General features: G+C 39.3%; 2 protein-coding genes across 3 annotated transcripts in view; both read right to left on the bottom strand.

Moving 5' to 3' along the window:
- The window catches only part of LOC146717705 (protein diaphanous homolog 1-like), a 47,243-nt gene extending 26,744 nt beyond the window's left edge, over window positions 1-20,499 (bottom strand). The window contains exons 1-2 of one of the 2 annotated variants that reach the window (XM_085429746.1): window positions 20,360-20,499; window positions 19,717-19,838 (exon numbers count right to left, since the gene is read on the bottom strand). In XM_085429746.1, the coding sequence (XP_085285872.1) occupies window positions 19,717-19,815 (99 nt within the window). In that variant the 5' untranslated portion in view covers window positions 19,816-19,838; window positions 20,360-20,499. Of the gene's footprint in view, window positions 1-19,716 lie in introns of both variants that reach the window. The other variant, XM_085429755.1, reaches the window with a different exon arrangement.
- Window positions 20,500-23,997: 3,498 nt separating this feature from the next.
- Window positions 23,998-25,559, bottom strand: smim32 (small integral membrane protein 32). The gene is made up of 2 exons (XM_085466354.1): window positions 25,425-25,559; window positions 23,998-25,082 (listed from the first exon to the last, which is right to left on the bottom strand). Exon 2 carries the CDS (start codon window positions 25,046-25,048, stop codon window positions 24,707-24,709), a length of 342 nt encoding a protein of 113 aa, XP_085322480.1. The 5' UTR covers window positions 25,049-25,082; window positions 25,425-25,559; the 3' UTR covers window positions 23,998-24,706.
- Between the last annotated feature and the right edge of the window lie 2,293 nt (window positions 25,560-27,852).

The following is a 27,852-nucleotide window of genomic DNA, read 5'->3' on the forward strand; positions in this document are numbered from 1 at the left end:
GATGGCATATTTGTGCTTAGGGCTGTTCATTTCAGCTTGAGCAGAACTCCCAAGACAGCTAGGTTTTGCAACAGTTTGAACTAAGAGTTTCCTTTTACACTTTCTTTAAGTGGTGGATTGTCTGCACTGATGGTTAATCATGCTCCATGCAAGAACTAAATTTATTCGTCGTATTAACATCCTTGCTTTGATTTAGAACTTTTGATGTTCCTTATAAACTCCACCATCTGGCAGAAACAAACCAAGATCCCCTATGACAGATGTTTTATAAAGGACTTTTTAGGAAAAATGAGAGCGTATAAAATAGGGTTGTGCACGACTGACTAATCATTGCTACTGTCACTACTCTGTACCACACATACTAGTTGTTTAATCTATTTTTTCATTTTTATTTTAATTGATACCCAAGGGTGGTAAATAGTTGTCCTAATGTTATGCAGTTATCTGCCACCAGATGGAGCATCATTGGTGAGAAAAAGCCATAAATCTGTTATTCTCAGCCTGATTTTTTTTGTTAACTCCATTATTGCTAGTTCTCTTAAAGACAAAAAAATTAAAATTAATTAATTAATTAATAATAATAGCATGGTGGCACGGTGGTTAGCACTGTTGCCTCACAGCAAGAAGGTCCTGAGTTCAATTCCACCAATTCCACAGTCTTTCTGTGTGGAGTTTGCATGTTCTCCCCGTGTTTGCGTGGGTTCTCTCCAGGTACTCCGGCTTCCTCCCACCGTCCAAAGACATGCAGCTTGTGGGGATAGGTTAATTGGATAATCCAAATTGCCACTAGGTGTGAATGTGCGAGTGAGTGTGAATGGTTGTCTGTCCCTATGTGTTAGCCCTGCGACAGACTGGCGACCTGTCCAGGGTGTACCCCGCCTTTCGCCCTATGACAGCTGGAATAGGCTCCAGCACCCCCCGCGACCCTGAAAAGGATAAGCGGAAGCAAATGGATGGATGGATGGATAATAATAAGAATAAGATTACAGATCCAAGCGGGAGAAATTAGCTTTCTCTAAAAAGTGGATGGGCTTTTCACCTGGCAATAGGGTAAGGAGCTCAGTCACTCTGGTTGGGCTCAAAGTAGAATACCGTTTCTCCATATTGAAAGGAGCTAGCTGAGACAGACACCTCCTGTATAACTTGTTCCAACTGGGTATGTCCTACTGGGAGGAAGCCCCAGACCGCTGGTGTGATTATTTCATTCAGCCAGCCAGGGAATGTGTCAAAGTTTCCCCGGATAAGCCGGAGGCGGTGGCTTGCGAGAGGGAGGTCTGGCCTTCCCTGCTTCTGCCCCTGTGACTTGACTTCAGATAAGCAGAAGAAAATGAATGGATGATTTACCATTTGTTTTATTTTAGATTTCAACTTTTATTTAAGTGGCTGTCATGAATTTTCCACCAGCATGCATCGTTCATAATGCACGGCATGCTGCACCATACTTTTCAGTGACAGCTTATTCCTTTTTCGGATGTTAATTTGTCACATTTTAATAATAATTTAACATCTTTTATAGTTTAAATATGGTATTAAAAAAACTGGTTATATCAGTTTATTTTAAGTGATTTTCTTCTTTGTTGCCAATTGCAATGTTGATGATGCAAGCTGCCACACAGTTAAATAACATGATTCATTGTTGAAAATGTGACTAATGCTTTAAAATACTTTTGTTTAATGAGCTTTTGACATTACACATTCTCAAATTTAATGGGAGCGTGTCTTAGTTTTAGACTTGTCGGCTAGTGTAAAAAATATTTTTTCCCCCCCATGTTGTCCACTAACAAATTAGTCACCAGGAGCATCACTAGCACATATTGTTGTATATTGGATTAATAAAGTATGGGTGTAAGGCACCTGGTAACCACAACACTACAGGACATGTAAACACAGCCAATAAACATTCAGAATTCTCAACAGGTGATACGTTTTCTTCCCAAGTATAATTAAGCTCAGAGACAAAATGAATAAAGTTAACTTGTGAAACTGTTATTTGTCTGTTATCACCAGTTGGCAGGTAGCTGTAAGCTCTCTGATGAGGAGAACAGAGGCTAAAAAGAGGTAATTCTCGTTCGCCTTATCTGTAGTTCTTCGGACTCCAGTTCCCCTGGCTTCCCAGGGTGCTGTGTTATCAGACATGTAATGTTCACGTTCTCTGATTTCTGCAAGACTGTGGTTCATTAAACTTCATTCTTCATGTATGACAAAATTTTTTTTTTTTTCTTCATTTTTAGCTTGTCTCCTGTTAGTTTAGTTTCTCTATTGGTAAACCTCAGCACCGTGATAATCAGTGGGTTCTCAACCACACACTGCAATCCCCAATACATTAGCTCCCTTGCTTGCTTAGCCACTAAAAACTGATCCCAAGACCTCATCTTCAAGATCTGTAGGATGTTGACCATGAAAGTTTGCCTGAGCTTATCACTGAGATGTTCCAACTGCTGATAACCATGTTAAAGATGCTCACTGTCATGACATGACATTTGAGACTTGCATGACCCCTTTTCAAGACAAACTCCTCTATATGTCTTTACTTGATACTACAAAAAAAAAAGAAAAAAAAAAAAAAAAGAACAAAACTGAATTAGAAGAGTCCATTACTAAATTTGGTTGTATATCAGATGGTCCAACCCACAGATTAACTACCTAACATTAAGTGGAAGAGGTTTATTATTCTGAATAACTGCTAACATTAATGTGAGAGAAAAAAAACAAAAGCTAGGAGACAGAGTAGCTACTTCTGTTTAATCTAAAGAGCTTAGAAAGCAAAGCGTCTGGTCTTCTTTAAGTTCAGTTCTTTAAGTTTAAGTTAACTTAAAGAACTGAACTTAAAGAAGTCCAGACGCTTTTATTTCCAAGCTCTTTAGACTATGATGACCTGGATGACTGATACCCTTCACAGACATACCTACTCCTGTTTACTGGTTTACTATCACATTCACTCACTAGCTAAAAAAAAAAAAAAAAAAAAAAAAAAAAAAAAAACTGAAATAGTGTTTCACTAGGGCTGTTCGATATAACGATTTATATCGGATGACGATATAAAAACATCTATAGTTTCATTTTACGCTATCGTTTGTTTCGTGGTGTCACAAAATAAACTGTTTATGGCAATATTTTTTCGTCGTTTTGATAGTCACTGTAGTGGCTATATTAATTTCTTAAAGTTCTCTCTTTCTCTTATATTTAATATAACCACACTACGGACGGACAAGCGCCTGTTTTTATGTGTTGTCGTTAGCAACAACGACGGTAAAACCATAGCATGTCCGCTTGTTTATTTTCCACATAAAACTCTCAAAATAAAGCTCAAGATCCTGTTTACACTTTTCAAAATAAACTGAATCACGTGAAAGAATATGCAGAGTATTTACGGATGAGAAGTAAAAAAAGAGCCGCCAGGTAGGGCTGCTCGATTATGGCAAAAATGATAATCACGATTATTTTCACTGAAATTGAGATCACGATTATTTGACGATATTTATTTCGTCCGCCAGAGCTTATATTATTTTTTTACATGCTGTAGTGCCATTTGTGGGAGCATTTCAAGTTGCTATACATCAATACAACTGTTATAGCCCATATTTTAAAAATGTGTATGCATTAAGTCCATAGTAACTACATTAATTGCAAAAAAGTGCAATAAACTACAAAAAAATTGAAAATCGTTTTTGTTTTTACATATATTTCTACTTGGAGAAATTTAAGAGGTTTATCCCTCAAAACTTTAAATACAAAAAAGTTGCAAAAAATAGTTTACAACAACAGGAAATTTATTTTGAGTGTCTTCATAGTTTTATTTTTGGAGATACAGCAATTTTTATATACTGCAGGAAAAAAAAAACAATCCTATCATGCAAATTTGCAAAGAATGTGCATGTGCATCAAAATAAACTATTTCCAGCAGTGCAATTCGAGTTCTAAGGCCTACAAGTAAAAAAACGACATTTTCCGCAAAAATGACGTCACTTGCGATAGTTCACGTTGACGTCTTTTTCAATATGGGAAGTGTTAAGAACAGCTGATCGGATCGGATCGGCAAAGCGTGTTTCTGGAATATTATGTTTTTGTTCCTGCAAGCTCTTTTTATGCAATTTTTGCAAAGCTATATGTGGAAGGAAACCGTGACCGAGGACAAGCTGATGGCATAAGATGTAAGTACAACTCCTCTGGTTTCATATGGAAAAAAATTTATTGTGCTAGCTTAGCGTTCAGGTTCTACAGGGATTTAAAAATAGTTACACAAAACGAGCATGCTGCTCTGACCGGCTTTAAAGGTTTAACAATAACAATGTATTGAATAATGACTTTAAAGAATAATATAAAATAGTGTGCAAATACTGATAACAGTGCAAATGTTTGCAATATAAGAAATAAATGAAAAATGTGAACTTTGCAGTGTTGCTCTGTGGTGCAGCTACAACACCATAGCAAAGTTTACACACTGTGTCTACTTGATCCACGTCTGACTCCGCGAAGCCATAATGTTTCCACACCACTTAAGTTTTGGGTTTTTTTACCTCTCTTTTCAACCAACGGCAGTCCACTCCTCTCCAAATAACTTCTGCTTAGCTTTCCGAGCTTCCCTCGGGTCCTCTTAATTGTTGTGACGCGTGTTCGAAATGCAGAGCAGTGCGCTTGGTTTGCCACATGGAGCAGCGCGAGAGTAAAGCATGAGGGAGGGGCTAATAATCGGCTCAGTCATTTTTAATGATCGTTGAAAGCCCAGATCGTAATCGTGATTAAAATTCGATTAATTGAGCAGCCCTACTGCCAGGTGCTAAAAAAATAACCCTTAGACTCAAACGTTAGAACAGGCTTTTCCCCGCAGCACGCCGTGTAATAAATGCTCACAAAGAAAACGGCGGCTGTTACAACTTAGGTCTAAAAATGTATAGTTTAATGCATCGGTTAAAAAAAAAAAAAAAAACTCGACTCCAGGTACACGACGCCCAGCTGGAAACACTTCCCGCAAGTCGAGCTGCCCGAGATTCACAGAAAATGTTAAATTTTTGTGATTTATATCATTATCGGGACGATAGATGTTTTATATCAGGATATGAGATTTTGGTCATATCGCACAACCCTAGTATTTGCTTCGTAACCATCATTAGGTAAATTAACATAAACATTACTGTACAAACAATAACTCAAACAATGCAACGCAATAACTTTACTCTCAAAAACTAACCCTTTCAGAGTTGACATCACTGCTCCAGGGTGCCAGTGTTTTAAATGCTTGTGCACTGCAGTAGCGCCATTGAAGGAAAATGCCACTTTGCACAGTCTGCATTCAACTTTGTGAAAATGCTTTCACTTTTTTTTTTTTTCTTTTTCTTTTTTAAATCTCCCTTTCCATTTTCTTCTGTCATCCTGTTTTACGATTCAACATTCTTCAGCACTCCATACCGGGTGCGGTCTTTGCAGACGATAAACAGCAATACTCCCCCCATAGCTTCCATTAGTCTACTGCAGTAACAAATGACGCGTCAACAATAATATTTGCGTCATTGATTATGGCGATGAATCATTGCAGCCCTAGTAAGCAGCCCATCTGGCTCACTCCTTGGCCCATGCTGCTGATGTTTCAAAGAGACGGGAACTTTGTATGCACTGGGGTTTTATAAAAAGGTGAGGCAGGTGAGGCAGGTGTGCCCCCCGACCCAATAAGGCAATGAGTGCAAAACACTGACTTGGTGCTGAGGCAGAGTGTCAAGAAGAAAAACTGCTTTTACAGATCATCTCTATTTGGTCAGTGTCTTCAAACTAGCATACATTTTTTTCCTCCACAAACATTTGTCAGAACAACATGCAGGCCCATCACAGTCATGGTGATGCACAGAGCAGTCTGAGATTAGCTATAATCTCTAGGTGAAGACTGGGGAGAGTCAAGGAGGACTGACATGGTAATCCTGACTAAGCCCCCCGTACATAAGATAGGTATGACACGAGTTGGGAGGATTCATATCTGTGTATGACATGAGGGCCCGGTGGTGCCAGTGTTCGGCAGCCTCGCCTCTGTCAGTGCGCCCCAGGGCAGCTGTGGCTACAACGTAGCTTGCCATTGCCAGTGTGTGTGAATGGGTGAATGACTGAATGTAGTATAAAGCGCTTTGGGGTCCTTAGCGACTGAGTAAAGCGCTATACAAATGCAGGCCATTATCCATAGATCATGTTTACCATTGTATGACTAAGGCTACATTCACACTGCAGGTAAAAGCGCATCAAATCCGACTTTTTTGACCCTATGCGACCCATATCTGATCATGGTATGACAGTTTAAACAGCACAAATCCGATATTTTCAAATCCGACCTAGGCCACTTTGGTATGTAGTACTGAATCCGATACATATCTGATGTTTTAGAAAGCGACTGCTGTTTGAATGGTCAAGTCGTATTAAATCCGTCTTTTACGTCAATGACACAAGACAGATGCCAATTATCAGCGCCGGAGATGACAAACGAGAAATCATTGTGGCCATTGTTAAAGCACGGGCTCTTTTTTATTTTTCCCCTCAGTGTCCTTCTTACACTAATTAATTTGTCAAAATTCGGTCAGTTACTACTGTGCAGAAATTGATAGACTGCTGCAACAACACCTACTAGCTCTGTAGCCACCATTTTTACTTCCGTAAACAGAGCGCATTATGTGTGACGTCTTCTTTTGCGCATGCGGGCCGCTTTGAGGGCCGTGAACCATTCACACTAGAGTGCGTTTGCTGTCACATTTTATTTGTAGTGTGAACAACCGGGCGGGGGGGGGGGGGGGGGGGAGCGTATTTGATAAAAATATCGGAATTGAGCATTAACCTCCTAGGACCTGGCGTCCACATATGTGGACATCACATTTCGGGTTATTTACAAGATATTACACTGCTGCTGTTCCATCAAAATTTTAAACGAGTATCCTCATATGTGGCTCTTATTTTTCTTAAAAACCCAAAAAATAAAAATAAAAAAAATCTGGTAATTCTTTGTTTTTACATTCATCGGGCCCCAGTGTGGCCAAATATCAAAGGGAAATTAAAAATGCATGCCGTGGACAAGTTCGGGTCTTAGGAGGTTAAGACCTGCAGTGCGAACATAGCCTAACAGACAACAGTACTGTGATCAGGCAAACACATTTCTTCTTATATTTCAAGAGGATCGTCTTTATTTTCATCAGGATCACTAGAACAACAACTGTCCTAGTGAGATCTGAGTTTTCAACCCCAATATCCTCAGCTCAACAAACTCAAAAAGCATCCTACTATAGTACAAAGGGGAAAAAAAATAAAAATCCTAAGAGACATACTGCCAATAAATTTGTCTAGTGAGAAGCAGTAGTAGTAGTTCACAATGTGTCACAAATGCCAGAAAAGACCATCTAGTGACACCTTCTAAAAATTCTGGCAAGCTATTCAACAATCCAACAGGCAATTCAGAAGAAGTATAGTGGCAGCTTAAGAAGCTAGATCTTTCCCAGTCCCAATCCTAACCCTATCATACAACTAGAACAATAAGCTTTTGACTGACTGATAATAATACAACTACAGCCAGAAATATTTTAAGATTTAAAATCAATTAAACATTAATATAGTAACAAGTTTTTAAAAGCTTATTAAAAGAGAGAAAGTAAGGAAAAGGCTCTAATTCACACCATCAGAAAGCCAAGAGCAACATGTGTCAAGCTTTAAAAAGGCATTATGAGAAGTGGTAGCATCTAAGAACTCTACAGTATGCTATTTTCACACTTCTGTCTTTCACTAACACTAGAGGAAACAGCTAATTAGACACGCCACATATACAAAGTGCAAAACAAAATGTGTCAGGAACTTCATCATTAAAAAATGAATAGAAAATTTATTGTATTACTATAACACCTTTTTAAAGTAGTTATTAGCTGAAAATCTATTTAAGATTTTGTTAAAGGTTAGGGACTGCCACTTCCTATGTATGTGGCACATTTTGGGGTAGTCTTCAGTCAAAACACCATAACAAATTCAACTGGATTATATTTTGTAGAGACCAGAATATTAAAAATGTCTGGACCTTGAAACTCAACAGTAGAAAAGCATCCCAATTTTCTCAGGACATACAGTTACTCGTCCATCTCAAACCTGTAAAACATGTCAATTTGGTTCCATAGATAAATCCCTTTCCTGCATTTTTTTTTTTTTTTAAATCAGTAGAGCCTTTGAGAGAGACCATTAACATATGTGCTAACCCACTGGTAGCTCCTGGCACAATTGATGGAAAGGGAGGAAAGAGAGAGATAAGGTTAAGTTATAATGGGGACGAATAAGGAAGCATCCTGTTCGCTATTTTGCACAACTTCCTGCCACAGCCCTTAGAATTTGAGAAATAATACAGCAGGGTGGAAACACTGACATTTCCGTGGCGTGTATATGACTGAGCATGCATGCAAAAATAATCAAATAAAAAATAAAAAATAAAAAATAAAAAAAAATAGGAGAAGTAAGAAGTAACAACTGACAAAATAAGCGTGAACACCAACTGTGATGAGGCTATTTAAGTAGCTTGCAACAGTGGAGCCTGTTTAATAAGTTTCAACTAAACAGCCTTCAAGTTGCAGTGGATTAAAGTGTTGGAAATATTCAACAGATGTAAACAGCATGTGCACATCGGCATTTGGTGAAGTGATATAAGTGAGGAAAAATGAGCATGACAAAGAATGACACAGAAACAGAATGCTCAGTTTGTCCTACTGGCTCTTTCGATCATACTACAAAACACAAGCAACCAGCAGACACACCTCTAAGCTACTGCAGACCGGAAGGCGTGTTCCTGTACAGACAATGCACACTACTGACACCCAAAAATGAAACCTACTCCATCTGACAAGATCAAGATGGAGTTGTGATGACAGTTTCTGTTTCTTGTGACTGACAGTTGACCGTTCTTCATTTCCCCCCACTCTCTCTTATGATTAACAACTAGTACATCTATATGGAATACAAAAGAATACTTGATGACAACCACCATTCTCTCCTTGCAGTTTTGTGGCCAATAAACAAATAAAATAAAATTTAAAAAGAAATGTTAGCTTACATGTCAAAAACTTCTTACTGATGATGCTTACTAAGCAAACACTGCGTGAAAATGCAAAAGTAAACAATTAAACAGGAGTAGCTACATTGTCCCCTTATTTTTATTTTTAGTCGATTACCAAAATAATCTTTAGTTGCAGTATGAGTGGCCAATATAGATCAAGTCTCCCACTACATGTTGTTTTAAAGCTGCATCTTAAGATTACTGTCATTATGTATTCATTGTCTGAAGTGATTGTAACTCTTAAATCATAAAAATAAGACAAAGCCACACAAAGCCACAGAAACTTTGAAAATAAGATAAAGTAATCTAATGTTCATGTGTCTTCAGAGGAGCAACACAAACACTTTGATAATAAGACATTTGTGTAATATAACATATATCTTGGCAGTTGGTTTAATTTTTTTTCCAGCTCATGTAATTTTTATATTATTTTGTTTGAAAAATGCAAACAGAAAACTGAGATAAACATACATTCATTCTGACAGCAACTATCACAGGGCATACGCGACAGACACTTCATGCTGAACCAAACTCATTCGGTCATGCATCCGTAACACTTCTACTTTGCAGTTTTATGTTAACATGCTCTAATTATGTCCTATATTTTCTAAGGCAAAAGACATGTTAACAGGAAAAGTCTCTTTTGCAAAAGTAACCTTTAATCAAAAAAGTCTAACAAAGATAGTGGAAGACTGAGACTTATAAAAAAAATAATAAAAAAAAATAAAAAATACACACACACCCAACAACCCAGATGAGATTACGTTCTAAGTATTTGTATTTCAGTGGTGTACCTGCTTTGCATTCCAGTGTGTGCGTTTCAAAGAATTTTTATTACACAACTCAGCTCTCACATCCAGTCGGAACAGGCTTCAGAGAAAGCAGCTGCTTTCTGATCTGTGCAGTGCAACAGCAACAGAGCAAAAAGGGACTACAGTATATATGCTCACCCCTTTAGAATCAGTCTAGTGATGTGGCTAATGTGGATGTTAGATAAAAGGTACATTCGGCTGCTCCCTTATTTCCACGGGTTTTGCTCCAGAGGATGGACCAGCACGTTTTATTTGGCAAAGACTTCATGTCGGATGCAGCCTTCCCAATTATCCAGACTTGGAACACCAGGAGTACACCATCTTAAGACCACCTGTGGCTAGGTTTGTGGTTATTGGATAACTGCTAATAGATAAGCAGCTATGATAATTGTTTAATATTATTAGTTTTAAAGTGTTGTTCAGAGTTGTGAACATCAACTACTGCTAGTGAAGAGAGAGGTTGTGTACTTGCCTGGCTGCAACAGTGCTGTGTGCAGTTGTGTGTGCAGTTGTGTGTGCATTCGAGGCAGGGAAGACAGCACTGCTTGTATTGATAGAGTAATTTTTAGTATTGATTAGTACCTTAGAATGTTTTTTTCTGACAACCCTAGTCTGGCATGTCCAGACTAGGCATTCCCTGCCTCGAATGCACACACAACTGCACACAGCACTGTTGCAGCCAGGCAAGCACACAACCTCTCTCTTCACTAGCAGTAGTTGACGTTCACAACTCTGAACAACACTTTAAAACTAATAATATTAAACAATTATCATAGCTGCTTATGTATTAGCAGTTATCCAATAACCACAAACCCAGACATACAATTCAATATTTATTCTTAGTATTGTGCAAATAATCTGTCAAGTTTTGGTTGTACAAGATTTATTCTTTATCAGCGTCGAGTGGATATCTGTTAGTTAACAGGAATTTCACTCTCTTGTAGTTGATCCAGAGTTGTATAGATTCTACCTCATTCACTGTTTTGTGTGGCTTAAACCAGTTAACAAGCTTCCTATAGCCAGGCTGATGTCAACAAAACAGTGTAAACAGCAGGCAGACTTTCAGTTTCTCACCTGTCTGTGGTCAACTTGAGCTTCTTAAGCATAAAAAACTATGCATTTTGACAGAAGGTACAGTGTCATTGCTGTTCCTCAGTTGTAGGCCTAAAAACAAAGATTCTGCATTTGTCCAAATCATCAGAGAAAGTGCTAACAATTTCGTTTGTATTTGGTATATACACGCTTGCTCTAGAAGAAACTATCCTTTCTGTATTCTTCTTCTTTGTTTTTGTCCTTTTTTTTTTTTTTTTTTTTTTAATCTAACTTATTATACTTTTCACTGGGTTAATTGTTCCAATAAATACTAGGGGTGAGGTGAAAAAATGGCTAGAACATAGTATCGCACTATTTTGTCTGGTGATATTGTATCAATACAGGGACACCAAATATCTGTATTTTAGCAAATAAATGAAAGTACTTGGGAATACTACAAACAAGATGGCTCATCGCTGCTGATAGGAGGTAAACTTTCTGCAAGCAGTTGCAGTCTGACTGTCTGCGATCACTCTGAGATTGTCCAAGGTTTGCAAATAATTGCTGTCTAATTTATGAATGTATACAGATTACCTATTCCTATCACAAGTCACAAGAGTGAGGGGACTTGAATTAACTGGCTTCCAGATGTGAATTTATCAGCAACAGATATGTTATTTTCAATCATTCAAATACAATTAACTGCTGTATTATCAGAAACCTATTGCATCTGATGACCAAGTAAATACATTCAAAAGCATACTGATTATCACACTAATAGGAAACTGACTGTCTCATGGCAACATTTATATCAAGTTTTAGTGATAGTGTTAGTATGCTTGACAATCTCATTCTGCACTTAAAAAAAATTTATTATCTTATTGGATAAAACAGATATCGACAACTTTGAGGACTTAATTTGCAGTTGAAACAGGCGATAAATTGCACCATATTATTCCAAAACTAAGCATGTCACAAAAAATTGTTTAGTGTTTAAAAATCACAAAAATATCATAATGTGATTGAAGTATTTCTATATTGTATCGTGAGGTGTCTGTCTGGGTGAGCCGAGTTGTGTTGAGTTGATCAGACCACATAAAGAGGAGCTGCAGAGATTTTCTGCTCCTAGTTTTTCAGCACCCATTTACCTTGCAACTGTGTTTGTAGAATCAACTGACTCATTTAAGCTTCACACCACCTGTAACTTATTATCGCTGACTGCACACCCAGTGCACATTTTCTGCCCTACTTAATCTCCTTATCTATATATTCACCTTTCTGGCTTCTTCCTTTTGGTTTTTGTCACTCCTCCCTTCATTCCTTCTCAGTTTGTGTGTGTGTCTCTCTCTCTCTCTCCCTCCTTCTGCCTCCCCCAGTCTCCACTCACTGATGGCTCACTTGCTTTCCCTCCTCAGCCTTACTCTGTAAAATACTGCTGTTCACGCTGAGCCAAGAGGCCCCTGCCACTACCAGTCCATTAACCACTCCAGTTTCATGCTGGCACTCAGTCATCCTATTCTTCATCTCACAGTAGGCTCTTCTTCCCCCGAGATGCATGGAACAGGAACCCATGTGTCTGGGTTTACCTATAGCCCTTTTAACCCTTTAGAGCCGGTCAGAGCAGGCACGCTCTGTTTTGCGTAACTATTTTTAAATCCCGGTAGCACTGCAACCACGTAAGCTAGCGCAATAATTTTTTTTGCATATGAAACCGGAGGAGTTGTACTTACATCTTATGCCATCAGCTTGTCCTAAGTCACAGTTTCCTTCCACATATAGCTTTGCAAAAACTGCATAAAAAGCACTTGCAGCAACAAAAACATAATATTCCAGAAACGCGCTTCGCCGATCCGATCAGCTGTTCATAACACTTCCTACGTCCATCAGCGTGAACTGTCGCATGTCCGCCATTACCTGCCCGAAACCGGAAGTGATATCATTTTGCGGAAATGTAGTTTTTTACGATCGGGGCCTTATGAGCCTATACTTGTGTTTTTAAAAGTTATGTTTGAGTTTATGACTTTCTGTGTCGTTTCTGGGATGCTTAGGACTCATATTGCACTGCTGGAAATAGTTTATTTTGATGCATATGCTGCTTTTTTGCAAATTTGCACTATAATATTTATTTTCGTTTTTCCTGCAGTGTATAGAAATTGGTGTATTTCAAAAATAAAACTATGAAGACACTTAAAATAAATTTCCTGTGGTGGGAAACTAGTTTGTGCAACTTTTTTGTATTTACAGTTTTGAGGGATAAGCCTCTTAAATTTCTCTAACTAGAAATATATGTTAAAAAAACAAAAACGATTTTCAATTTTTTTGTAGTGTATTGCACTTTTTTGCAATTTATGTAATTACTATGCACCTAATGCAGACATATTATTAAAGTTTATTATTAAAATACAATGGTTGTATTGATGTATAGCAAGTTGAAATGCTCCCAAAAATGGCACTACAGCATGTAAAAATATAAAGTAAGCTCTGGCGGACTTGGTTCTATGGTAGGTCTTAAAGGGTTAAGACATAGGACAAGCAACACTGATGGCTTAATTTATTCATTAAAGTGGGAGAATCATTTAGAGCCCAAGGTCAGTGATGAGAGCACTTCGTATTACACACAATTATTTGCTATAAGTATGATTTTAGACAATAGGAACATGGGGAAACATGCATGAGGTCAAACATATCCTACAATGTGCTGAATAAATGTGAGCATGTTCCAATCAACTGTTTTTCCCCCCCGACATGTTATTGCTGTTAAGGGCAGCTTCCATAAAAGAAAGGTTTTAGTAAACCAAATTACTTACAAGGAGACGTTCACATGGAAATGGTAAATGGACTGATTCTTACATAGCGCTTTTCTATTCTCCCGGAGTACTCAAAGTGCTGTATACAACATGCCACATTCACCCAATCACACCCATTGTCTATACAACTTTCTCTATACGTAGTGCTTTCTAACTACATTCAGACACATTCATACTCCGATGGATGCATCGGAGAGCAACTTGCGGTTAGTATCCAAGGATACTTGACTCCATGCAGACTGGAGGAGCCAGGGATCGAACCACCAACCTTCCAATCAGTAGGTGACCTGCTCTACCTCCTGAGCTACAGCCACACATGTAATCGTGTGCATGCCAGCTTATCAGCTGCAGACAGTTGACACTGTTTTCTGGTGAATAGGATAATGCAAATATAGAATCAACCTATTAAGATTGCGGTCATGACTTTTGCATTGAATTGACCATGATATTCATTCAGACCTGAATCCATCACATTTAAATGCAGAGAGATGAATATAAAAAAAACAACAAAAAAAAAAACCTACATGTCTGAAAGAAAGTGTGGGCAAAGCAGACCCACTGTAAACCAAAGCAGTCTTAACTACTGTACTTGACACTGAGCCAGACTTTGTGTGAGACTAAAGAGTCATGACCTGACTTGCTTAATTTGTGCAGTTATGGTAAATTACACATTTGCTGAGGTGGTTTCCCCAGGAAGTTGGTGCACTGGTGCACAAAGGCACCAGCAGACATGAGATGTTATGCTTAAAAGAAAGATCCACTTATCTTTGCTATTAATCAGACTTTTAATAATTAAAAAAAAACAAACAAAAAAAAACAACAACAACATAATAACTTGCATTCAACTCTTCAAACCCATGTCCAGTGTGGCAAACAACTACCTTGTTGTTCTATTCTATTGTTCTATTCTTTTCTATTGCTAGAATAGAAGAGAATAGTCCTTTATTGTTATAGTGGTTGAGTGTATTGCAGTTGTCCTCAGAATAGGAAACAAGTGTGTTAATATAGTTAAAGGGACAGAATAATCAGTAAGAGGCTATAGATTTTTGTAATAAGAGACTAAGGGCATTATTGCTATACATTTCTCCTCATAAGTGAAACGTTTAATGACTACTAATATCTAAAGCTTAAACAAAATTTATAAATATTTACATGACAAGTAAATCAGCTGGCCAATTGAGGTTGGAAAACTCCAACTTCCTCAACTCAAGAGAGAAATACAAGCCAACTAGCCAAATTCTTAGATACACCTGCTCATTAACACAGATGTCTAATCGCGTGGAAATGACTCAATTCATTAAAGCAAGAAAGGTGTTTTAATAACTTTGAACATGGCATGGTTGATTGTAGCAGATGGACTGGTCTAAGGATTTTGGAAACTGCTGATCTACTGAGGTGGTTATGTGGGATTATCCCACATAACCACCTCAAGGGTTTACAGAGAATCATCAGAAAAAGTGAAAGTGTCCAGTGACAGGCCGTAGATGAAAAGGCCTTGTTTATGCCAGAGTTTAGGGAAAAATAGTAAAACTGCTTTGAACTGATAGGAAGGTAATTCAAATAACTACATGATACAACCAAGGTATGCAGAAGAGCATCTCTGAACACATCTCTGTCCGACTGAAGCAGATAAACTACAGCAGCAGAAGACCACAGCTGATGTCAATCCTGTCAGCTAAGAGTAGGAAACTGAGCTACCAATCATATGAGCTTATCTAAATTGGATAATAAAATACTTGAACAAAGCTATCTGATTTGAAAGAAAGGGTCTTGAGACTTGTAGCTAACAAACCTGCAGGAAGGTATGATAGCATCATGCCAATAAGGACAAAAATATCTAAGCACCTTGATCTAAGGAGCTTGGAAAGAAAAGCGTCTGGAAAAGGTGGAGAGTCCCAGATTTTAAACCCATTTAAACCCAGTGGGGGGGATACTCCCACTGGGTTTAAATCTGGGACTCTCCACCTTTTGACCCTAGAACTGAAGAAGCTTCTCGGCTGAGAGGTGAAACATCTTCAAGCAACTTAAAGAAGTCCAGACGCTTTTCTTACCAAGCTCCTTAGATTACGATGACCTGGATGACTGAGAACCTTCACAGACATTTTCCAGCACCTTGTTAAAGCTATACCGTAAAGACTTAAGGCAATTCCGAAGGCAAAAGAGGCCCACACCACTTTAAATGAGGTAGACATAATAACTGGATGTGAATGTACATTTTGGTAGTATAGTACGTTTTTGTTTTAAATTCAACAAGTCTGTCTTTTTTCACTTTCAGGAAAAATATAAAATCTACATCTCTTTTATGCTATAAATTACTAAAGAAACCTAATAAAACATTACATAGTTTGCAATGATGATTAAAGTCACAATAGGAAGCAATCATTTAAATTATAGCATAAGACATCCTCTCACATAGTTTCAAATTTCAGAAACTTGAAACACTATTATTCTGTCTTAACACTTTACACACTGCAACATCAAACTAGCTAAAATGATCCTACAAAATGCCAACATCGAGTTATCTACAAACAATTTATGAAGAAAAAAAAATAAAAAAATCAGAGAGCTATCTCTGGAGCCCCAGAAAAAAATGCAAGTTACTGCCAAACTCAATGGCCAGAGCTAGACTCTGATCTAGAATTCACCTTGTATTCCAAACAGCTGTCCAAAGGCAGTGATCCCTGGCTAATCCTCACCGTACCTTCCTGCTGGGTTGAGTAAGCATGTTTATGTCAACAGCAAGGATGCTGCTCTTTTCTGTCTCTCTGGGCCTGAAGAACAGAGATAGCTCTTTAGGGAGCACAGCTAAAATGATCTGCTTTATAAACAAAACACCTTGGATAAGTTCACTGTAGGCACACTGACTCATATTTTTAACACTAATGATAAACCTAACTGCAGGCTACATATGGCTAACACAGTCTGTGTGAAGTGAAATCCACTGAAACACACGCACATGTTTCAGCTTACAGACATGCCTACACAAGCCTTATATCACTACAGTATGCATCTGTGGGCCAAGCCATAGTAAACATTACACAAGTTGAGCTCTAGGTTAGTAAACATCTAAATAATAAAATTATTGTGATGAGTACAATAGAAAGATCTCTATTTTGAAGATATGAAAAAAATAACCATCTGTTACTACTTTAGTATACTTGAATAGATGTGAAATATAGCTGAAGCTATTCCAATAACATACTGCATGAAAAATAAATAAATAAATATCTAATGCCTCATTTATGGTCACTGCTCTGGTTATTGTGGATGCCTGTGACATCACCACGGCCCCATAACCATTCATATTGACACCCGAAGCATGATAGACACTGTGCAGTCTCCTGAAATCTCAGAAGAAAACCTTTGCATTACTACTGAGCCAAATGATACTACTACTACTAGTTGTTATTGTCATTATCAGTATTATTATTATCATATGATAATGAAGTTGTTTTCAAAGTTTCTCCCTCTCTGTAATCTGCACAGTCCTGCAATAATATATCACTGACTTGATAGTAAAGGCATAACTTCTTTTACAATTTTGTCTCCAAACCAGTTGCACTGGGTTACAAAAAGATCAAGAGGCACACATCAAGTGGAAATGACAACAAAGTGTGGTGGGTGTCTGTTGTTGTGATGTCACTTGACAGGCGCTGTTGTTTGTAAAGTTCATATAGACTCTTCCAAAAACCATGACACTGTCTAGCAAACTATATCATGATTAAACTGAGAGATCGCGTCCCAGAAGACACACAAAAAAAATATTCACAAACAGATAAGTATTTATAAGAATACCAAAAAACAAGCTCGAAGGACAGGCCATGGTCAAGATGACCTGCTGAAGTTCAACCCAAACGTCACAATGGGAAAGGAGAGTGATTTTTAATGACTTTGCAACTGGCATGGTTGAAACTGCTGATCTACTGAGATTACCACACACAACCATCTCAAGTATTTAGGGAAAATGGTTAAAAAAAGAAAAAAAAGAAAAAAAAGAAATCTATCAAGTGAGTGTCCATTCTCTGGGTGAAAATGCATTCTTGATGCCAAAGGAAAATGGCCAGCCGATTCAACCTGATAGGAATACATGGGAAATCAAACCTTGAAGCAAATTGCTACAGCAGCAGAATAACACACCATGGTTCCACTCCTGCAACTGTCAGCTAAGAATAGGAGACTAAGGCTACAATTCACATGGGCTCACAAAAATTGGACAACAGATTGAAAAACAGTTTCCTAGTCAGAGGAACCTGAACTTCAGCAGGTTGCCAGAAAGGTACTAGCAAGGTGTACCTAACAAAGTGGCCAGAAAGGAACTATTATTTTACTTAAACAAATGCAGCTGACTATTTTGTAGGTCAGATTTTAATTTTCAAAGTCCAAATACCAGTAAAACAAGCCAGCATTCCTAAACAGAGTTGAAAGGTTTGGTGGCATTCCTAGTCATAAGTCTAACGTACTCCATCATGTATCACTGGTATGTCTAAAATGAGAAGAAACCGGAACATGATGAAGTCATAGACAAGTCAAAGCGAATGATGGAAGAGTTGAGAAAGCTGATGTCACACTGTAGATCAGGTAGACCAAAGAATTCTAAACTCTCACAGCGGTGTAATCAAATTCTCTGCCTCTCCAAAAAAGGGTTCCTATTTCACAAACAGAAGTGCATTGTAGTCAAGGACATAAATTATTCTAGGCATGCAGAAGCTAACTTACACTTTCAGGCATACTCAGTAAAAAATAGACTCAGTTATGTACTGTTATCTCAGGTGATTGCACAATTGGTTTCTGTCTGTGACTCATATTTACTTTAGGTAGGCCTAGCCTACCTAACCCTGTGTATAGATGAACACTGCTATAATACTAGGTGTTAATGACCACAACAGTTTTCTTAATTTGATTTGTCTTTCAAACAGAAACATATTTTTCCCAAAGCTGCATAGGCACAAAGCCAAACATTTGCTCTATATTATATTCAGCTTGTCACTACACCACCTATTTGAGCATGCAACTTTGCAAGGAAATGTAAAACACCCTAATACGCTGGTCTTTGTCACAAAAAACTGGGCCTCAAAGTTCAAATGCTTGCCGTTTGTACCTCTGGGCGCACATCCAACTGGTTCCACACACACACACACACACACACACACGCGCGCGTCTTAAAGAAAAGACAGGGGGGGGGGGGGAGGAGAACACCTGCTCTATGAAACATTTTCCTTTCACCTGGCTCTAAAGCACCAAATATTTAATTACGTGGGCTCTAATATGGACTGAAAACTCTTTGAAACTAACCGTTTACTTGGTCTCTGCATTCTCTATGGTTACCGTTTTTCACCTTATCGGGTTTCACCTGTTGCTAGACATGACCAAGTGTTCTATTACAAAACAGTTTGCTGATGACAGACATCACTACTGGTAACTCTGGCAGGCACGCACGCACCACGCTGAATCATACATGCTGACAAAGCCAAATAGAAACCACCTAAAGTAATTTAGATTAAGTCACCTTGGGAAGATTTTAGCCCCACCTTATCACAGAAAGTTATTTCATTCGCTTATACAGTTCTATTTAAATACTTTTGCTTTACATAGCAACTCCATATATAAAACCCACTGCAGAAGAAAACACTAATTATTAACTGCACATGTGCAAATGAAAGGTTTGGTGCTTGAGCTGCCGGGAGCTCGTCGGGATTGCAAAATATAAGGTTTATGGGAGAGTTTATGTCTTCGGAGTTAAAGTGCCAGTTACTTCCTCATATGCTGACTTTCTAGTACTTTGACCTCAGTCGTGAATCCTATTGAGCACCATTTCAAGCTGCACTGACAGCTGGTGAGAAGCCAGCTCCAAGGGGCGAAAGTAATTACAGGTACGGTGTCAGCTCGCCGCTTTGTAGCTTTACTTAAAACTTTAGAGGAAGACAATCAGTGGTTTACTGCAGCAGTTTGGTGCCCACCCCCACTGATGGTTACATGATAAAGGTGCAGGAAGTTGAACCAGTGGGATACTCACAAATTTCTTTTTTCCATCTCCATCATCGTAGCTCTTCTTTGATTTCTTGTCCTTCTTGGGACCAGCAGCTGAGGCAGAACTCCCCGTCTGGTGATCCATATTTCTACCTTTTAATCCGTTTCCTTGAATTGGATGTCAAAATAAACAAGTGGAACAGTAATCCTTTTTTTAGATTTTAAACGTCAATGGAAAATGCCAACTCCTAATTCCCAGGGGCCTAGGCTAGTGCCCAGGCTAACTAGCCACAATTAGCGCAGTGCTGCTAATAATTTGGTAGAAAGCCAACAGACAAAACGAGCCCCTGTTTAAGCCGCCTCTCGGTATCACTGGAGGAGGGAAATTCAAAGCACAGCCCAACACAACTCCTCGAGACGAAAAGTACGAAAACAACCTGTTGCGTTAATAAAATACAAAGTGAGGACGCCACTCTATTATTTCCCACATGCAACACAAGTCCAAGTTTTTAGAAACGTGGATTTTAGGTCCTGAATGTATGCGGTACTATCTGAGCTAACCTTAGCTTCAGCTAGGCTAGCTTGTAACAGTTAGGTAAAGGAAAACACAAAACAAAAAAACTCTTTCCGCTATCCACGAGTTGTTTCGACGACCACAGCGCGAGCGCTAAATTGGTGTTATCAATGACCTAGGTCGACGGTGTGTCCTCAATTTGTTTCCATGGCTGTTAGAAGTTAGTAACTTTTTAACCCCTGGTTGACAGAGGGGAAGCAAGTACGTCTTTAGCAATAAAGGCGTCTTCCTGTTCTTCTGACAGTCCGCTCTGCAGTAGTTGGAGGGGGGGAGGAGCCTGTGTTCTGCCGCTTCACCTGAGAGGATTTATCTGACAGCTCTAACTCCACCGCATGCAGCTGATCGGCTAGACAGTTTCCAGGCATGCCGTGCAAGTTGAGACAAATAACCGGTGAAATATTTACATGACAAAGACGGGAGAAACAGACACAGCTGTGTTTGTGTCATAAATGGAACCTTACTTTTATCTAATTACTTTAATTAGCTTTTTTATGTATACTGTAGAATGCAAGAAAGTTCAGGCTTTTCTATACAGTGTTGTGCGAAAGTCTTTAGCCAACCGTCAGTTCTTAATGTTTTGCTAGGAAAATGGAAAATATGTGCAGAAATCTATTAAAATATGTGCAAATGTAGATGGAAGTACAGTATATAAGGCAACACGATCATGTGTACAATTCTAACAAGCTTGACAATCAATGCTTAGTATGACCACCTTTATATTTCAACACAGCTTTAACTTTTATACAGTTATTTTCTTTATGTAATTTCTTTAAAATTAAATTTAGTCTCTGTCCAGGCTTGTTAAAGGATGCTATCCAAAGCTTGTGTTTGGATTGGCTGCCTTTTGTTCAATTGTCTGTCAAGATGATCCCACACTGCTTCAACAATGTTGAAGTAATGAAGCAATCACACAATCAAGCATTTAAAATTACAAATGTTTTGACAAAATTTTCCAATACCACTGGCAGAAATGCATCCCCCAACCATGACAGCCTTCACTGACTTTTACACTTGGATGTGGACACTCACTCTTCCACTTCTACATTTGACATTCCTCAGCCTTTTATGTGTGTTTTCTTACTTAAAAATGATACCTTTCCACTGAGATCATTTTGATGACTTCTTTTTTTGCAACTTCTTTCTCCACTTGTTCAGTTACCTCAAATTTTTTAAGCACACACTGCACACCATTCTTAGACACGGCAAGTTTTTGACTAATAGCTCTTGGTAAAATCACCTTGTTGCTAAAAACAAACTTATAGATTCTTTCAGTAGGCTGCAAGTAACAAAGTGCCTAACAATACAATTTTTAGTTATTTTCTCTGTTCTCTGTTATGTGTAGACAACACAGTTTCACCCCTTGGATTAGCTGCCTGTTACCCTTGAATGATTCACAGGTCAGCTTTAAGTGGCTTAAAAGTTGTCTGGTGATGATGTGGACTAAAAATTAATAAAATAAATAAATAAAATACAAAAAGTCGAAAGGAAATCTTTGAAAGAAATTAAAAATGTCTGGTGAATTATTGCTTATGACCATTTTAAAAAACATTACAAGAAAGCCTCAATTATTGGAAACAAACTATAAAGACATTATACATATATTTTCTTATGCTTATCTGTTGCCGTGTCACAGGGGGGAGAAACCTAAGCAGAGAAGCCAAGACCCTATTCTCCATTTCATCTGGGGAAGGTATCCAAGAGGCGGGCTACTCCGATGCCTGAACCACATCAACTGGCTCCTTTCGATGTGGTGGAGTAGTTAATACTCTGAGGCCCTCTTGTATGAGCACTAACACTAGGCCCCCATGCTACCCAAGCCTACCTCAGAATATGAACAAGATATATATAATGGAATTATTATATATTACATTTGGAATTATATATATTAGTGTTTGTGTGTATGTGCGTGTGACACAATGTAGCTCAATGCATTTATATTAAAGACGACCTGCTGAAGTTCAAACTGAGCATCAGAATTTGGAAGAAAGGTAATTTAAGGAAGTTTGAATGTGCCATGATTGCCAGAGAATGGTCAGAGTGGTAGTTCTCTGGGTGAAAATGTCTTGTTGATGCTAGAGGTCAGAGGATGGTCATGCTGCTTGAAGCTGATAGGAAGGAAACAGTAATTCAAATAATCACTTGTTACAAAGTATTCAAAAGAACATTTCTGAATGCACAGCACACTGGACCTTTAAACACCTGCACAGAAGACCACACTGTGTACCACACTGAAGCTTTAGGCAACCGAGGCTATAGAAGATGGTCGAGTCCCAGTTTGGTGTACAGGAAATTAAACCATCGTGCCTTGTACCAACGGCTCAGTCAGTTCTAAAAGCAAAAGGGGGATGTAAACCAGCACTAACAAGGTGTTCTGAATGAAGTGTCTTGTAAGTGTAAGTAGCGTTACAGTCGAGCACTAAATCGGTTCAAGAGAGGTATGAAAGAACTTTTTTTTCTCCAGTAAAATCTACTGAATTTCATGTAGCCTGAAAACTCAGTGTTCTTTTAGGGGGTTATATTTATATCATAATTCTAAGTCTTTGAAAATCTATGTGTAGGACTGACCTAAAAACTGTTACTTACTCTTTTATTGATGCACATTCTTTGTTAATCGCAGGTAGCTCATCTTAGTCCCACAGGCTGGATCTAAAACAGAATTTGGTTAATGACGTCGTTTTTGGTCCTCTGCTTGTTGCTTTTTTTTTTCTTCTTTTTTTTTTGCTTCGTAACCACATTGTGCATACAACTACCCAGACTAGGAGCTCCACCTAGCGGTACAAAATGTCAACTTCAGGCGCTGTAGTGTGTGACCAGAGTCAATAGGCTACGGCTAGTCAGAGAAAGTTAATTGACTAGTAGAAAGCAATTGTGGTGTTTCCTGCCCTGTACTGTTTTTGATTTTTGATTTCTTTTCATACACAAATGCAATTGACACAGGGCAATGATTAGAAAATAGATACACAATGCATGTGCAGGGAATCACTGCATAAGGAAGGAATATAACCAATTTTCTGAGTGTGCTAAATAATTGCCCTACTCTTTTTTTTTTTTTTTCCACAGAATCTTCCAAATAAGCACAACGCCGAGCAAATTTGGCCTTCTGTCTCCCACTTACATGGTGTGATTTCAGGGCTGCACTACAGACAAAAATAGTCACCACGTTTAGCTCTCCAGCGCAGTTTCGCATCTCAAACGAAGCATTCAGTAAACACTGACTGAATATCCTAAAGATAAACATTTAAGTTTCCCTGGCTTAGGTTATTTTGAGATATAAAGCCCAACACTTGAAATTCAGCACTCGGACTTGCACAAACCTGCGCGCACATTACACGCGCACAAGTCCTACACTCACACGCGCGCGGGCACAGGATTACAGAGATAGGCTCGTTTTAGCTGTCCTGGTATGTGAGAGATGTTTTCCAACAACAGGATTGGTGAGGATTTGCGCATTACCAGTGGCACTGAAGCAGACAACAGTTTGGTTTATCGCAAAGGACTCGCCATACTTTTCAGCCTCGAGTCTTCATTCTTCAGAATATTAGAGCTATAAATTGCGAGAGAAAGGTTAATTAAAAGTGAAGGTGCACGATAAGAATAGCAGCCCTGTGGCACTCGTAAAAGCCCCTCTACGGACGCTTTGGATGATAAACAGTTGGCCCTTCACATCGGCCGCTGCAGCATCGTTTTCAGCTTTGCTATTCATTTACAGGCGTACAGACGAGAATATTGCCACTTCAGAATACATTTGAATATCTTTATGCGACGCTATAGGTCAACGATCTGGCATTTGATAATTTTACAATGGACAAAAGGTTGGAAATCGTCTGGTGACTGTTTCGTTTCACAAGACAAGACAGTTAAGTTACAGTCTTACAAAGTATTTCACATACAGACTACTGTATAGATCATTTCTATGTTGGCAAAGTGAAACATATTTTAATTAGACAAATCAAATCAAGAGAGAGAGAGAGATGGGGAGAGAAAGAGAGAGGTTCACTTCCACATAGTCAGTGCCAAAATGTGAAGCCAATAAAATGAGGTAACACAAGCTTGGGAGCATAGCTGTAAAGGAATAGTATTGATTACGCTTTGTGCACAAGAAGGTTTCAGCAATTATTTATCAGTAACTACAAGGTTGTGGGTCTCTAATTAGAACAGGAATGATTGGCCACTTATCCTTCCACCAGCCGTAGACCTGCACTCCTCTTTGCCATCTTTTTGATTTGGTATCATGAGTCTTATAACTAAGCACGTGGCATCATATAACATAAACAAGTATTTGACTGAACAGATTCCAGGTTACTGAGGCCTTAGGTTGTCCAAGACAGCTAACAAAGGCAACAACTTCATTTGTCCAATACTGTATGTGCAGCAGCAGCAGTTCATGGGTCGTCCTTAACCCCCCTGACACGAGTCTCTCTAAATACCAGTAATCCAAGAAATTGGACCTTTGGGATCTGGCCTACTTGTAGGAGGTCCGAGCCTCTCTCAGTGATCTGTCATATGGCATGGAGGCGAAGAAAGAGTTCCGGAGCTGACAGTTGATGAAGAACACAATAAGCAGCACCAACAGGAAAAGCAGCAGGCACATGACTATGTAGGTGATCAGGTCCGGTTTGTGGAGCTCGCCCTCCCGGAGTCCTCCTCCCCCTCTTCCCGTGGTGGGTCTCAGGAGTGCATCCACGCTTACAGAGCCACCGTGGGAGGCATTCAGGGAGGAGGGGGCGTGTGTGGTGGATTGTGCCACGAGCACCAGGTCGAAGTCTGGGGTGTCGGTGGAGTTGAGGAGGATCTGTCTCAGCATGGCGCCTTGCGAGCTCACCGACAGCGTTGGTCTTCTGGTGAATGAAAACATGTGGATAAGGTTATGGAGTCTACTGACCCTTTCTTTATTCAGCCTGCCCAGTTTTCTATTTATGATACAACAAAGCGATACAAAGAATCAGCAGATGTCACTTTGCGGCCAATTTGAAAATAGCGTTTTAGGATAAGAATATCAACGTGCGCTTCTGTTAGTCTGACAAGGTCACGGATACAAAATGCAGGACACAGGATCAGTACACGGTGATGCCATCACGAAAGCACTACAAAGTAGCCCGGAGTGACACTGTAGATTTCTCGAAATACTGCTTGACATTGTGATTTCGCTCTTTGCGGAATCCCACAGCGACGTTACTTACTTTGGTGTGAGCTGCGAAGAGTTCCGCAGGTGAACTGAAGAAGACAAAATCTCGGCTCCGCATTCCTCAGCGTCCCCAGCTCTGTCTGCTCCAGCGCCACCGAGGACGCGCCGTGAAAAAGCGGTGGGTCGATAGTTTCAGATATACCCAGACCATATGTCGCCGGGTATGATTATAGCGCAGGGTCTCCTGTCACATCGAATCGAACTTTTTAAATCCGTATGAGCGTGGATCAGACATCTACAGCAAAGCGACACACGCGAGTTTCCACTTGTTGGCTTTTAAATCCAAATCGACTCGCTACGCATGTAGTTGCGCACAGACTGGCTACTGTAGCAGTATCCAAGTGACTCTGGGTTCTGTCAGAGGTGCTGAACTTCAACGACGATCGCTGGTGCGCACACGTGTGCTTGTGCGTCGCTGTGCGCAGTCGGCTAGAACTACTTAGCCTGTGCTTGTACAACGCGCAAAGGAATCAGCGATGCCCGCTGTCGAACTATTTCTCTCTCCTTTTATCCAGTAAAGGATCGATATTTGCTGAATTCACACTACAAACTGTCTGCTCTTACGGGTGCTCCGATCCAGTGCTACTAAAATGAAATGAAAGGAGATATTAATGGGAGACAAAATGCAACAGCACACAGCTTCCCATCTCCTCCCTCGGTTGCAAGTGTGTGTGTTTGTGAAAGTGTGTGTGTACGTGCGCGCGCGTGCGTGTGTGAGAGAGATTAGGAGAGGGCAGGGACAAAGCTAGAGACACGTCACCGGACAAGGACGTGTGTTGTAAAAATCTATCTATTTGTCTATCTATCTATCGTCAGTGTCCCTCCGTATAATTTTAGTCGGTGGTGAGACAAATCTGACTCAGTGCCATTTCTGGCCCGGCGTGGGGAATGTCTCACACTGGTGATGAGAGAACAGGGAAAAGGTGTGAGGTTGGAGAGTGCCTGTAAGAACTAACGGGGTTATTTAATCGTAGGATGGGTCCATCTATTCTACAATTGTCTTACAGTCTTAGTGCCTGAGTTACCCATAATGGTAAACATTAAATGCATTTAAATAACACTGCTGGTCTATTACAGTTTAAAAAAAAACGAAGAAGATCTATTTATTCAAATGCGATTTATTTGTTTTGAAACCTGTGTGTGTCTATGAAATATGTTTGACATTAGTACTCGACACTAAAAAGATGTTCTAAAGATGGTGATCGAAGGACAGTTTGCTCTTACGTGATGTTTCTGAAATGGGTGTGCATACAAAGCGAAAGTCCCCTAAAAGCTGTGCCGACCTGTTTCATATTCATCCGCACCTGTTCCGTCACAACAGAATGGCTGGCAGGCATCGAGAGCAAGGACAGAGGGGCACACACACATACACATACACACTGTATGCAAACAGCAAATTAGAAAATGACTTTGATGCCGCATTGACACAAACTTGCATGCACACCCACACTCATACATTTGAGGCAAACTACAAATAAAAGACAAACACCCAGAGGTGTCCTGGTGCCCCACATCAACTTTGTATTCATGGATAAAGCGGATTACAGTGAACCACAGTTTGATGGAATGTTAGTGTCATATGGGAAATCTAAATACAGCCTAAAGTCTTGTTTACATAGTGGAGGGATAGCAGTAATTATGTCAGAAGACTCCTGTTTATTTTTCACATTTTAAATATATATGGCAGTCTGCATCCATGCTGTATTTTCTCTCCATGAGCCACCTCATCTCCATCACAGATTCAAACACAAATGCACATGTGAATCTGCAAGCACAAAGGAAATTTGACCCATTTTGCGTGAGTCTCTTCAAGTGGGCATCAGGTTGACAAGTGACCTACTAACACCACTTAATCAGGTGGTGTGGTTTAATTGAAAGGAGGATAAGAAAGGGGAGAAAAAGGTTGTGACATCCTCTAATATATATGTTGAATTATGTCTCACTCTGTGGCTAATATAATAATTATCAGTCTCCTAGTCACAAAGAGTTTTCATTAGGAATGTTGAATTGTAAGCCTCCACCAACTTCATTAAGTGTCTTGGCATATGAAACTTTTTCTTTGTGTTTGTTCATGTGCTCCTTTAAGCCATGTATGCACACGCAAACACTAAATAACACACCACTGCCCCTATGCATCATATTTTTACATCCCACACTTTGAGTTATCTTTGCCTCACTAATTCCCCCGTGTCTCTTTTCCATTTCTCTGTTGTGTGGTCCAACTTCTTTCCTCTCTACACCCTCTTTCTCCATCTTTTTCTATTTCTTAATCCTTTTAATCCACAAAAAAGAGAGGAAAGACGACTCATCCATGAAGCACTGTGAACTCAGAATGGAGATAAACAAGAAAACTAAGAGTTTGGGGATTTTTCTGACTTTAATAATGTTGTTTTACAAGAAGAAGAAGAAGAAAAGAGAGAAAC

Source organism: Copadichromis virginalis, linkage group LG2 (genome assembly GCF_057382275.1).
Source record: "Copadichromis virginalis isolate Kocher_CV1m ecotype Utaka linkage group LG2, C_Virginalis_male_GT1.1, whole genome shotgun sequence".
NCBI lineage: Eukaryota > Metazoa > Chordata > Actinopteri > Cichliformes > Cichlidae > Copadichromis > Copadichromis virginalis.

Coding starts and splice junctions, on each gene's coding strand:
- smim32 (XM_085466354.1), bottom strand. CDS start 25,048: ATGCTGAGACAGATCCTCCTCAACTCCACCGACACCCCAGACTTCGAC.